This window comes from Alligator sinensis, unplaced genomic scaffold (genome assembly GCF_000455745.1).
Source record: "Alligator sinensis unplaced genomic scaffold, ASM45574v1 scaffold225_1, whole genome shotgun sequence".
Taxonomy (NCBI): Eukaryota; Metazoa; Chordata; order Crocodylia; family Alligatoridae; genus Alligator; species Alligator sinensis.
The window spans coordinates 1,111,229-1,125,086 of record NW_005842180.1 but is presented as its reverse complement, the minus strand read 5'-3'; the positions used below and the strand labels follow the sequence as shown (position 1 = coordinate 1,125,086).

The following is a 13,858-nucleotide window of genomic DNA, read 5'->3' as shown; positions in this document are numbered from 1 at the left end:
AGGGAAAGATTAGAAATGCAGGAAAGGGCTAAAATGGGGGTTAACTCCGTTTTCAAAGTAAGGCAGAGTGGAGCACCAATGAGGTTCTGATTTGAAGGCCAGCCATTGTCTTCGGGTTAGTATTAAGGTGTCTTACATTTTGTTTTAATTCATTGGTGTCCAAAGATTGTGGACCTCTAGACCCCCTGCCTGGAAGGAAGAGATTTTTCTGTCTTGCTCAGTGCCATGCTACTGACTACTTAAACGTGTGAGAACAAAGGTCTCTGTTATTCTGTCATTTCCCCATCCTCTTGGCTGATAATGGGGTAAATGCTGTTTTCTACCACAGCCACATTTCATCTGATATGCTTGTGGCTGTTATTCTTATTGCTGTTAGCTTTGTCAAGCTTCTTGCCTCCTACAGTGCATAGTTTTCTCAAGCAGCAGCCAAACTAGACAAGCCTGATTCTGTCACTTTGACTGATGCTGCTTGAGAACGGTATGAGTACCTGAAGAGGAACAGATGCTGTCTCTGCAGCTCTGGAAGATAATCTGGTTTATCTGTCAAGAACTATTTGTACTACAGGGGCTTGAATTGTTTTCATAAAATCTTTGTAGAAATTGGCTTAGATCTTTTTGCCTGTTAGAAAGGACTTCCCACTCAGGAGTGAGTGAATTTTTTGGCCTGCTGTAGGGCCCTGATTCAGTAAATCACTTAAACATCTCCAAGTACTTCACTGAGTGAGTTCACTAATAGTGTTGAGCCCCAGCTCAAGTCTGGGATCATGCCCGGTATGCAAAGGCCAATAAAGATACCAGGGGTGAAAGTACAAAGAAAGTTTATTGCTAGCAATAAAAGGTGCGAACAGAATAATTTTACGTAACAAGCACACCAGATTACTTTTTCTAAGCATCTTTTATACAGGGGTTTTTGAGCCTTCATAAGCATCCTTGTTTGCTGATTGGTTATAAAGGAGTGACGCAAGGAGTTCTTTACTGAGCATGTCTCTATACCTGTGTTTTAGCTATGTATCTCATTTACATACATGTATGTTTCATTAGCATACTTTTTCCCCACCTAGGGGCGTGATTTTTAGTATTTTAATGAGCCCTTTAACCCAGTACCCTGGCTTCTGCTTTTGTTTTCAAGCCCCCTTTATCTAGGACTGTCTCCTCCTTATCATTGCAGATGGGCATTCGTCACATAACATTCTCTTCTGCTTCGTCTCTGAGTAGTGGTTTCTAGGTCACTCCTTACAATAGGAGTGTCAGATATTTGTGATATAGGTTGCTTAACATGCATTATTTACTGTGGTTCTTTGAAAGGACTCTCTGTTCATCGTTTTGCCAATTCCTTTATCAATCGATTTCTGATCCATGCAATACTGATTTTTATGAATTTAGTATTTTAACTTTTTTTTTCTAATTTGTTATATCTTATCCCACTTTTTTCTTCAGCAATTACTAACTAGTGTTCTTTTGCAAATTGTGCCCTATGTCATTCTGGAGCAGAGGCAAAAGGCAGTTCTTCTGAAGGGGATAAAAGTAGAAGGCAAGTGTCTGAAGAAGGGTTTCTTCTCATCACCCAGTCTGAGCTCAGGGGTGTTCAGTTGGCTCTTCCTTTCCTCAGACAAAGCAAACAATTACTGTCCTTCCAGGGATCTTGAATGGTTTCTCTTTGGCATTTTGTTTAGGGTCACTTATATTCATCAATCCTACAAAATAGTAAAAAATATTACTAAATGGTATGTACAGTTGTAGCTGTCCTTCAAATCAGGTTTGTTACAACAGTTTTCTGGTTTCAAGGGACTTGGAGTGGAGTGCAGGACTGAAGAAAGTATTCCTCTCTTTTCGTAACTTGTTTTGAATGTTTGGAGCAACTAAGATTTTTAAAGGATTTTGTAGTTAGAAAGTCTGGGAACAGTCTTCAAGCCAAATATCCAAAGTAATATTTTCCCCCCCTCCACCCTACTTTCTTTCTCTTCCCTAGTTTTTTGTTTTGAACTTACTACTCTTTAGGGGAAGAGGATATTTTCTCTGCCTCTCCTAGCTGAAATAGAAATTATAGCTCTCTCCTGTCTTTGAGAGGCCATTTAGTTAAATATTATCTATTCCTAATGCTTTTCCTCTGAACTTCCTTAGAGAATACTGTAATGATAAATAGCAAGGTTCAGTTCTCTTAGGTTATATGCGTTTCTGCTAATCAAAATGTTAGTAACTGTATGAAGTTTGGGATTTATGCATTAATGAAAATCATTTATTATATTTTCCTCTTTCTGTGGTGCATTTTGTTTCAGTGGATCTGAATAGGAGCCTAAATCTTCGTAGGGAATGTGATATTTTAAAGTCTGGACACGCAGGCTTGTCAGGCTTTGTTTTGTGCAGCTTTGCCAAGAAACAACAGGCATTTGTAACTTTGTTTAGGCTTCATTTCTGTGATTGAAATCTGTCAACCTCACAGTTCCCTTATTGGATCGACAACATTCAAAGTTATTGGATTTCAGTGTTTGTGAATTAATGGACACGGTTTGTATTCTTTTATGAACTAAATTGCTTTTTTTTTCTTCCTTTCTTCTCCTCTCCTCCTTGTTTAAAAAAAATAAAAAATTCTCAGGAATGACTTGCTGATGGTGTGCCGCCAGCTGAATATGGAAGAGTCTGTTGCTGAGATCATGCACCAACTGGGAGCAGATGAAAATGGGAAGATTTCCTTTCAGGATTTTACTCAGTGTCGCATGCAACTTGTACGAGAAATCAGGAAAGAGGAAGTAGAGCTTTCGGTGAAATCAGATGACTCTTGTAAAAAGAAAAAATTAAGAGATAGAATAGCATCCTGGCCGACTAGCAGCAATAACAGTTTGGGTAGGTACAATTCCAGATATTCCTCCCGTGAGAAATAATGAATGAAGAAATCCTGGGCTCTGTTAAAATCAATGAGTGTTGTGCCATTGACTTTACTGGGGCCAGGCTTTCACCTAAAGGAATTTGCAAATATTCTGTAGCATAATATCATCAGATAATATCCTATGTCTAAGGTGCCTTTTGTCATGGTAACTGGTTACCTCTTTTGTAGATTAGAATAAACATTGAAAATTTTTAACTAAAAATCATGGGCAGACACACTGAGCCTTTTGCAGCAAGTATAGTATACTTCAGTGGATGGCTAAAGTGCCAACAATTTTGGAACTAAGCCTGAATAAATACATATACTGAAATATGAAAATAAAGGAGAAACTCAGGCTATCTTCCTCACCAAGCAACTTTTTACTTTTCTTAGCTGACACCTAACTCTATTTTCCCTAGAATTTAGTATATGGTTGTTGCTGGGCTAGGTCAGTCCAGCTGGTCTGTTATCTAGTTTCTAGCAGTAGCCAGTACCTTATTCAAAGGATGCAGTCAGTCCCCTTTCTCCTCTTACCAGCACTTTCCCCCTTCAATGCCTGATCACTTCTGTACAAAAATAGCTTTTTTTTCCCCAAGTGGGCTCTTGAATTCATATTTTGCTTCTCATTCTTTGTAATTTGTATGTCAGGCTGCATTTCTAAATTCTCTGCTCATGGTATTTCCCATGTTACACTGACTAAATGTAAGGTCTGTCCTCAAGGTCTGTCCATTTGGTTTAATATTGGCTATATGCTTAGACCTATTGGAAATTTCATGATTTCTATATGCTTATCTTGCTTTGATTTCCATATGCATTTGGAGTAGTGCGGTGACCAGATGTGGCAGGACAGACCTTGAGGACTTCTGTGAGGTGTTCCTGTGGGTCACCCTAGTCTTGCCCCTACTCCAGGTCCTTTGTATAACCCCACTCTTTCTGTCTTACTTGGCAAACCCATGTTTATTCTCTGCTGGTTGGGAGGCTGCCCCTGAGTCCTGGAGTGCTCTCTTTTGTGCCTAGCAAACTCAGTCAGTCTCTGATCCCTCCATCTACTACCAGAACCATGGCTGTTATCTGCTGGTGGCTCACATGCCCAGTTAGAACTACTGGTTCCCTGACCCAGAAGCTGCCAGCTGTGTTTGGGCAGCTGTGGATGCAGCTGCCAGGTCCAGATTCGGGAGGGGACACAGGGGGGAGGAGGTATGGGAGGGACATGCTACAGCTGCGAGTGGGTTCATGCTTCTGTTTCTGCACTGGTGGCAGCCCCAGCCCAGAGACAGAGCGCACCAGGCACATTGGAAGCAGCCCCAGCTGCCTGGCACCACATATCTGCCAGAGCCAGTGTCTACCCGCAGGGCAAATCCAATCAGTTGGTGGGCTGGATCTGGCCCATAGGCCATATTTTGCCCACCCTTGCACAAAACAAAGAACAAGATGAACTCAGATAATCCCCACTCTGGATGAACTTAGAACAAAAAGGAGGCTTCTCTGCCTGAATGCCAGGGCTCCCTTTTCTGCCACCTCAGACTCCATAGCAACCTGCTTGGGAGGTCCTCATCCTTCCCCAACCAGGGCTTGAGTGAGCCTGCTGGCCTGAGGGCAAGACTCTTATACTGGTACGTCCCTCCCCTTCCAGGCAGTCCATCCTGTCATGCGGCATGAGCCCAGTGTTCTCTCTGATCTGGTCAGCCCTGCTTGGTTTTAGTACAGCCGTGGCAGGCCTGTTGCTAACTGCTGAAACCCTGTCTCCTCTTACCCTTTGGCTGCTTGCTTCCCAAGGCTTCACCCTAGTAACCCTATTGCCTGCCTCCCCTCCTGTATTGTTTGTATCTTTCAGGTCACAAAAACACTACTTTTGTCCCCTAGACTTTTCCCAGTAACAGAGTACGGGTTCCCTGTTACACCATACTACTATAAAAACACTTCACAGAGCAGGAACATAGGGTGTCCAGAAGAATAATACAAGCTAGCAGTCCTAGCTAATGAGTTACAGTGTGTTTTTAATACATTTCAGGTCTTCAGAGGCAGTGATCTGGTGCTTGGGTAGGACCTAGTTGCTGGTGTTATTTGAACCAACTTTCTGTTGCTTGGCAAACACTGCTTAAGACAGGAGACATCTATATGCTAATTAATACAAATAAACCTGATGGATGTTGGATCTCTTTTTGAAGAAGGTGCACTGTTTCTAATAACCAGTGTCTTCCAAGACTGTTTGCAGGCATTTTCCCCAGGTTTATTTCCATGTGATGTGTCAGCTGCTGCTATCCCTTGAAAGTTTGTATTAGTTGTCCCATCTGGAATGCATATATTATAGAAATGCCAAATTTATTTAGCTGCCACTGAGCAGCAGGGATCCTGCTGATCTGCAGCAAAGGAATCCAGGTTCTTTCATGGGGCTTTTACACTGATTTTGTTTGGAGATAGTACACTGAGCACCCAGTTCAGCCAATATATGCAGCTGGGGTTTTTTGTTTTGAGACTACCTTTTGGAAACTTTTTGAACAATTTATTTGCGTATCTATTTAAATGAAAACTAAAAGGACATATTTATAATACTGTAATTTCTGCATCCCATAAAAAGCAGAATGAAGCACCTGGAAGAGATTTGTTAACTATAATAAAGAATAGTTACGTCTAACTTACTGCTTGAAATATCCGTGACTATCTTGCCTTTCAGTAATCACAGTTATTGACACAAGAATTTCTACAACCTCCTTGCCCAGTAAGTGTCGTCAGCTCCATTTTAAATATGGCTTTCCTCAAGCCAAATAAAATTTAGGGCTTGTGGAGATTCACTCAGGTACTTCTTGGTCCACAGTTTTGTGCTCAGTCCACTTGATGACCCCTTTTCTTTTGATGTTGACCAGGGGTTGTCAGCTGGGGGTATGCATACCCTGGGGGTACTTAGACTGGTCTTAGGGGCAAGGTTCCCTCCAAGGTGTGTGCGTGTGCAGCTGTGCACAGTTTAATACAGTGCCGCGCTCTAACTTATTAACACTGCACACCCGCCCTGGGAGGAGCTGGGCTGCGGCACTGCAAGGCAAGGCGGGGGCTAGGGGCTGGTGCGGTCTCTCCTCATTTCAGGAGTGCCTCCTCACTCTCGGGGGCTGGGGCTGGGGGCTGCTGCTGGGAAACTGCTTCACTCCCCAGCCCCAAGGCCATGTGCCTCCTCACTCCTGGAGGTGAGGCAGGGGCAGGGGGCTGGGCTCTGCCGGCTCCAGGGAACTGTTCCGCCCCCCAGCCCGGAGTCCATGTGCCTCCTCACTCCTGGAGCAGGGAGACATGCAGAACTTGGCTTCCCCAGATCTCAGGTGTGCGGGGTAGAGCAGGATGGTGCAGAACCTGTGTCTACATCAGAGGAAAAGGAGCAGGTGCAAGGAATCATTCCTAACCATGATGTAGTTTGGGGGTGCTGGTTACAGCTGTGTTAGTCTAAGCACATAGGCAGACAAGGTGCTTTGGGTAAATTATATCACATTTACCCAAAGCACTTTGTCTAACCATGACATAAGATTTCTGCATCATGAATGGGGAGTCCCCATTACTGGCTCCGGGGAACTGCTCCGCTCCCCAGCCCCCAGTCTTGTGCTTGGAGGATTATTGCAAAATCCATTGCTTGAGGATTCATTACATGAGGATTCTAGTTTATTAGGCTTAGCATAGTCTGGATCCAGGCTTAGCGAAAGGGGGAGGTGGGACCAAAGTGACGCACTCACGGGCTAAAGAGGTGCTCTCACGGATCACTACACCTTAGAGCAGAGCTTTCCAAACTGTGTGCTGCGACACATTAGTGTCGGCGGCAGTGTGTAGGTGTGTCGCGCGAAATGCAGAAAATTTTGCGGAAGGGCACCGCGGAGCTCCCTTACTCGCGTCTGCTTCCCTTGGCCCCTCCCCCGGAACTGAATTACTGTCGCGCGAAATGATGCATGTCTAAAAAGTGTGTCACCAACATGAAAAGTTTGGAAAGCTCTGCCTTAGAGGGAACATTGCTTAGGGGGTACGTGTGGGCAGAGATGGAGTGCCGCTGCCTCCTAGGATCAGGGCAGGGCAAGGCCACTATACAGTTTTGAATCCTGTTCTACACCATTAAATTCAATGGGACGTTTAACACCTGTTCTGAAGACCTCTTTTCACCTCAATTTTAAATAAACGGTGTTACTTAAATGTTGTTATAACACGGTTAAAAAAGACTTTGAAAGTCTACCTTGGAAGCTGTAGTATCTGGGCGCATCTACATGTGCATGTTAGTGCACGCGAATAAACTCCAGAGCTTATTGCTCTTGAGCTTATTGCATCTTCACATGCGCCTGGGATTGCATCATGTTGAGTCGGGGCAAAATAACCCCAGCTGGCAAGGAACCCCAGGGGTCAGCCTGTCAGCCTAGGGCTGCTCCCCCTGGCTTAATGTACTGCATAGGGGCCGGCTGGTGCATAAGGATGCTTCAGTGTGGGGTTGGCCACACTGAAGCACCCTCGTGTTCCATCCAGCTGAGGTAATGTCTACCTGTGCTGTTGCAGGGTTTTTCTTTACTCTGCAGCAGGATAGTACTTGTATTTACAAGCTGTGTCTTGCTGCAGAGTAAGTTAGTTTCCTCCAGCCTAATAGGGGTGCATGTGTAGACGTGAGACGTTTACTGCACAGGTAATTAGTCTACTGCGCAGTAAATGTCTTGTGTAGACACACCTCCTGTCTCCTAATCTAACACGGAACGGATCCTTGCTAAGAAGTTTTGGCAGAATTTGAGGTGTTACTCAGATATCTGTTGGCACTGATTATTGTTATAGAGACCAAGAGGCCGAAAGAGTTACAGAAAAACTTACCTTACCTGACTGATAGAAATGGATCTCTTAACAAACATGGCCTTGTAATAAAGCTTAACAGCAGTTTATACATCTAAAGATTCTTGGTATAGTCTGTTAAGGCAGCATGTTAACAATAAAAGTAGTTTCTTACCAGCTATCTTGTAATTTAAAGAAAATGGTTTGGAAAGATTTTGTATGATTGGTAAATGCTACAGTAAATAAATATCATCTGAGATATCTGGTATTTTACAAAAAACAGATATTACATAAGTAACCTATTTCTAAAATGTAGCTTCTTGGTATATTATAATTATAAAGAATTAACAAGAACAGGAAACAATGTTTTTTAACTGAAATCTTAATTCAGCTCTATGACTGAGTGTCTTTACTGTTAGTCTGGGAGCTCAATGTCTACTCATCTGACTCCACAGACCAGATGCTCAGTCAGGAATAAAACAGACCATAAGCCCTCCTGAACTGTGGTTTAACCACAGTTCATAATTAATTTAATTCATGGCCAACTCTCCTCTTCTCCTTCCAAAAGAGAAAACCCTTGAGAATTGGATATGATGATTTATTTGCATTACATATCAAGCTTGAGAATAAATCAAAGGAATAGCAGAATTTCAGCTTTAAATTAAGCTTATGGGTAAACATGAGAAGCAAGCCATTTGTGGTTAAAAAATCATTGCTTTTGTTCTTCATTATTCCCACATCTGATCTTGCTGTAAATAAATTGTTTTCAAGAAACTGATGCAGTGATTAACTTTATCTATTCTGTATTTAATTAAAAGCTACAGAGTTATAGCTCAAATGTGCCCCAAAGTAGCGCAGCTTTTTCATATTTTCCCATGATTTGACTAGAACAGCTCTTGTGAGTATATTATCCTTAATTTATATTGCATAGTGAAGTAGATGAACGTGTATTTATTAGTAATAAATCAGTTTTTTCTTTAGTCTGACTTAGATACCTATCATCTTTTTTCTGACTAGCAACAGAAATTGCTAGTGTGCTATTCAAGACCACCTATGTTCTAGGACTAATCTGCATACAAATAAAACAAGTTGAACTAAGAAGATACTCAGATTTTTTTCACTAATGTTTTTCCCTCAAAAAGAAGCTGGTCTGACTGACTTGACATAACTGCTGCTGCTCAGAAGAAAGGTAACAGGTTTCTAAGTCAGACATTAAGAAAAAACTGATCCATTACTAATAAACTGTCCTTCATCCCAAGTTAGTCACTGCTCAGTGGGTTTGTTGTTTTTTTAAGGTACACTCTAGCATGTTCATAGGCTCCTAGTACCCTGTGTTTTTTGCACTTTACATTTAGGTTAGCTTCTCCCAATGTAATGCCCCACCCTTTGTCCCAGGTGTTTAGGAGATCTTGCTGAGCTTGGTTGCCATCTTTCATCAATAAAGGACTTATATACTCTGCTGTCTTGTAGTCCTCATTTTGGTATCTCTTATTTCCTGGCATCTATTAACTAGGAGTAGAATACTCTTGTACATGCCTTGGCATATATTCTTTTTAAACTCAGTAAGTTCCACATTTCTAGCAACTTGTCTCTGGATATTTAGTACATATTCCTTGCTAATTGTGCTGTTATCATATAAGATTCCCTCTCTTCCTTTGAGAATCCGTGGTTGTCTGTTCCTGTCTCTTTTTTTTCCTTTGGACTGAAAGGTTTCCCTATCCATCCTGCTTTTGTATCGACACCAACATGAATCTCTAGTGTTGGATTAAGGCATCTGTGCAGTCTCTATCAGCCTGGGTTTCTGACCTATAGCGAAATGCAGGTTGACTGTTGGGCACTTTGAACTATAGGCCTCCTACATTGCTCTCTGATTTTGGGAGCCCTTGATACTGAATCCCCATGCCCTTAGGAATCCTTTTTTGTTGTAGTCTTCCCCCTTCTCACCTTGCATGCCTGCTTCCCTTCCTGTGTGTGTGTGTTTTGGGGGAGGGCAAGTATATTGCTTCTCTTGTTTTCCACCATTTTTCTTCTCTACAGGTATAGAACTTCCTTTGACTGGAGGGATGCTAGCTGAGATTAGGTAATCCATAGCAGGGTTTCAGAGCTCTTTGCCTCTTGTTTCTGGTAGGTGATACTATAATGATATGTCTTTTAACCCACTGTTCTAAGAGATTTAGCAGAAAATAATCTTTTGGTTTATACTATCTGGACTTTTACTCTATTTGAAAAGAAACATGATTGGAGTTTCCTTTAGATATTTGGATCCATTAATGCTGTGACCAAACCTAATTATGTTTATGCTTTCACATATTGCTTTGGTCCTCCCTTATCCTCATCTGTTTTGGGACACTTGCTACTTGTCCTCTTTTGGTCACATAAGTGTCCCCTCTGCAAATAATTTTTAGTGGAAAGGGTTGATTCAGTAAGTCCTGTTCCCATGTTTCTCGAACTGCCTAATGTGATGCTTATGATGGCAGGTGCTCTGGACACGACCCATGTTATTTTCATCTCCTTGTCTGAATAACTGTGAATATACAGAGAGTTGAACTCTGACATTTGTCATAAATGCTTTTGTTTTAATATCTAGTACTTCCCTGTGATATTTGCTTGTAAATGCATTTAGACTCCTATGTTTCTATTTCAGGTGGATTTCCAGCTTTCACATTCATATATTCAGGTTCTTGTTCAGTTAAAGATTTCAAATATAGGTTTTTAATTTAATCTTTTAAATTAGTGGATTTTTGAAGGTCAAAACTTGGTTAAGTTAGTGAATGCAGCTGCTGCCGTGTCAGTTTGTGGTGGTATTTACTACTGGATGTCCTTGTTGGTTCACATGTGACTGCCAATCCATATGAATTGACATGCCTCTTTTATATTCTTCTGATGTCTAGTATAATATGTGAGCTGGGGTTTGTTGGAGTTCCCAGATTGGATTTGTGATCTGCATTTTTTACTGTGAGATGGAATTACAACAAGAATATTTTTTAATGTTCTTCCAAATGTGCCTGTTTGTGGAGTTACTTCATCTCTTAACATGTCTCCTGTTTAGAACGCTGTCAAGTAAATAGTAATGTAGCATCAGTTATGCCACTGGGAAGCCAGGAGCTAGTTACTCAGATGCGATTCATTATAGGGTTCTGATGTGCAGAAGCTGGCAGGCCTCCAGCCATAGAAAGTCTTCTAGGAGAGTGATGGGTTGTGGTAAAAGTTCAACCATCTCCCCTATGCCAGGTTGTCTACAACCAGCCACTACAGCTCCTGTGGTACATGTAACTAGAGTGTCTAGATGCTCTACATATTTGTTATGTGATGGGAATAGTAAAAACAGATTTCAACCTAGGGGTAGGAACAATGCTGCTTTTTAAATGTCCTTACTATTTTTCTTTTACAGGAGGGAAATGTTAACTTACTCAAGCCAAATGACATCTTCCTTCCTTCCTGTTCTCCCTTGCAAATGCTGGAAATGTGACAGATTTGTACTTTGGATCATTACAGTACCGCAAATGGCAACCCCACAAAATGATTTTGTTTAGTTCAAATGCAAATCTAAGATGTATAAAGAGGGTGCCAGGAAGGTTCTTTATGGCTCTTTAGTTTCATGGGTGGGATGTTTGTAATATAAGAAAAAATAATGATTTCTCTACAACTGTATGTAAATATTTGTGCTTTGTAGTCCAGCTATAAGGTTTGGAGTGAATATTTGAACTCTATTTAACCTCTGTAGTATATCAAGATAAATATACCATCCATCTCTTATTATACACAACAACTTCTTAATGGAGTTAATTAATTTGGCATGGGGGAAGGGATTCAGTTTTTTAATACAGACTTTAAATGAAATATTAAACTGAGGTCCTGTCCATTCAGGTTTGTTAGTCAGAACGTAACATTTTGCACTCATGGGTATTTTGGCCAGATTCCAAATTGGTGATTAAAATCTGCCTATCTCACATTTTCCCTGTAGTTTTAATGGATTTGTTTTACTTTCTGTCCTAAGTAGCACATGTTATAAAAATATACAGCAAAATAGCTTGGAGTCTTTCACCCCAAGATATGCTTTAGCTTGTAAAATTTGGGATTTTGAGTGAAAGTTGCTATATGTGTCAATTATTGTTGTTTCTTATTATAGATTATATTTATGATCTAAGTAATTTGAAAACCTCAGACTGGCAGGAGTCATGCACCGCCTGTAGGTTTATGTATGTAAGAAAATATTCATGTTGGCCAAGAGAAACACTAGTTTGTACTGTATTGCTAACTTGAGTCATTCTAGCCTTTTTGCAGCAGAGGAAGGAATGACTTGCTTGATTTATGGCAAAAAAGAGAACTATTGGGAAAATTGGTGCACTTTGTACCCATTTCTCACTGTTTGTGATTTGTTAACTTGTCTTTCCTGTTTTTACATGGTGTAACACATTTTAAAACAAATGCTACAGAACATCTTTTAACAGGTATTTGACAAAAGATTGGCTGCTAGTAAAGCAGAACAGTGGTGCTCTCAACTTCTGGTCTGCAGGCCAGATCCAACCCACAGAGCCATGTCATCCAGCCCATGGGGCTTCCCATGGTTCAGGAAATCTGGTGACAGCGGGGTGGTAGCCAACTTTATAATCCCTGTGGGCCAGATGACAGCCCTGCATGTGGGGCCAGGGCTACAGGTGTGATCTGGTGTGTGGGGCCACAGGCACCAGATTGGGCCTAAAGATCTGATCTGGCCTGCAGACCAGCCCTGAATCACTCATCCTGCTCATGGGGCCAGAAGGTTGGACCACTGCTTTAGCAGAAAGTAAACACCCAACCTCACACTATACTTGTGTATAGGGTGCGCTGTATATAGGGTAAGAAATTCCTTTGTGAGCTGCTAAAATAACAGCTTACTCGCTGAAGATTTGAATACTCCTGCTTTTAGCATGTGCAACTTATCTTTGCCTTTTAATGACCATGTCAGTCATAAACATCAGAATTGCAAAAGTTGCTGATCAAGATCTATTTTTTCTCCATCTTTTCTCTTCTTTCTGTATTATCCTGCTGTGAAGTCATACTCTTCTGTCTGATGTAATTTTTTTTGCTTAAAGGTAGGCCTAGACCAGAACGTTTGTTCTGAAGACCCCAACATTTGGAAAAGCTTAGAACTGGTACCAGTTTTTGCATGAGTTGACTACCCCTAATTTAGCAAAACTGTACAAAAGCACCCAAGTGTATGTTAATGTTGAGTTTGAGATGTCAGTTTTATAGTTCATGCTCATCTCTAGGTGTGATGTCCAAAAGGTAATATCGTTAATTCCTGAGGGGATATAGAAATTGATGGGTCAAAGACGAGCCCATTTTGGAGTATTGTTTCCCTTTAGCTGAGAAAAGGATTATGGTGATTGGAAAGCTTGTGAAAAGTAAAAGCACTTCTCATTTGTGGGAAAATACCTTTTTAAGTATTTTTATGTCAAATGATCTATACTTATATTTTACATACTTATAATATAAATCATAATATAATATCTATAATCTGCCACATTTACATACTTATAATATAAATCATAATATAATATCTATAATCTGCCACATTATAGAATATTATGTATATGATAGTGTATACTTTGAACTTTATACTATCTTTTATGCATTAAATATATATTTAGTATTCTAAAATCCCACATTTAAAATCTATATAGAGATCTAATGTTCATACATACTTAATAGTTTGGTTTATACTATTATCTCATTCTGGTCTGTAAGCATGTTTAAGACAATTCCTGATAGCATTTTGGAAGAACATTCTCAATTAAATTATTTCATTTGTGGTGGTATTGTCACATCAGTCAAGATTAATTAAGAAATACAGATAAAATAAGTTTGGCCTGTTAATCTCAGGCTGAGGCCTTATTGTGGATGTGGTAGAAAACATCCCTGCAGGACATACTGTTAGTACCATTACAGCAAGTAAAACCCTACAAAAATTTAAAAAATATATAATAATCTTGCTTTGACCTCTTAAGCCCCACGTGAAGAGGCAATGTTTTGTGATGTCATGAAGCAGTTATAATTTTCTGCAGCTAAGCTACAATTTTGCCAGCTTTTAGATGATGTTCAGAGAATAAAAATTGATAGTTGGCAGTTAGATAAAAGCTTTGCTGTTCATTAGCTAGGATGGAATATCCTTATTAGTCCTTTGATCTTCCAAGAGAATGGCTTATGTTATAAAAGTTTCCTAGAGGCTTATTTTGC

The 13,858-nt window shown here is 40.6% G+C and overlaps 1 protein-coding gene across 1 annotated transcript in view; it reads left to right on the top strand.

Annotated features, from left to right (window-relative positions):
- The window catches only part of MCC (MCC, WNT signaling pathway regulator), a 362,568-nt gene that overhangs the window by 35,396 nt on the left and 313,314 nt on the right, over positions 1 to 13,858 (top strand). Inside the window, exon 2 of the mRNA XM_014521105.2 lies at positions 2,594 to 2,841. Within this exon, the coding sequence (XP_014376591.1) occupies positions 2,607 to 2,841 (235 nt within the window). The 5' untranslated portion in view covers positions 2,594 to 2,606. The remainder of the gene's footprint in view (positions 1 to 2,593; positions 2,842 to 13,858) is intronic.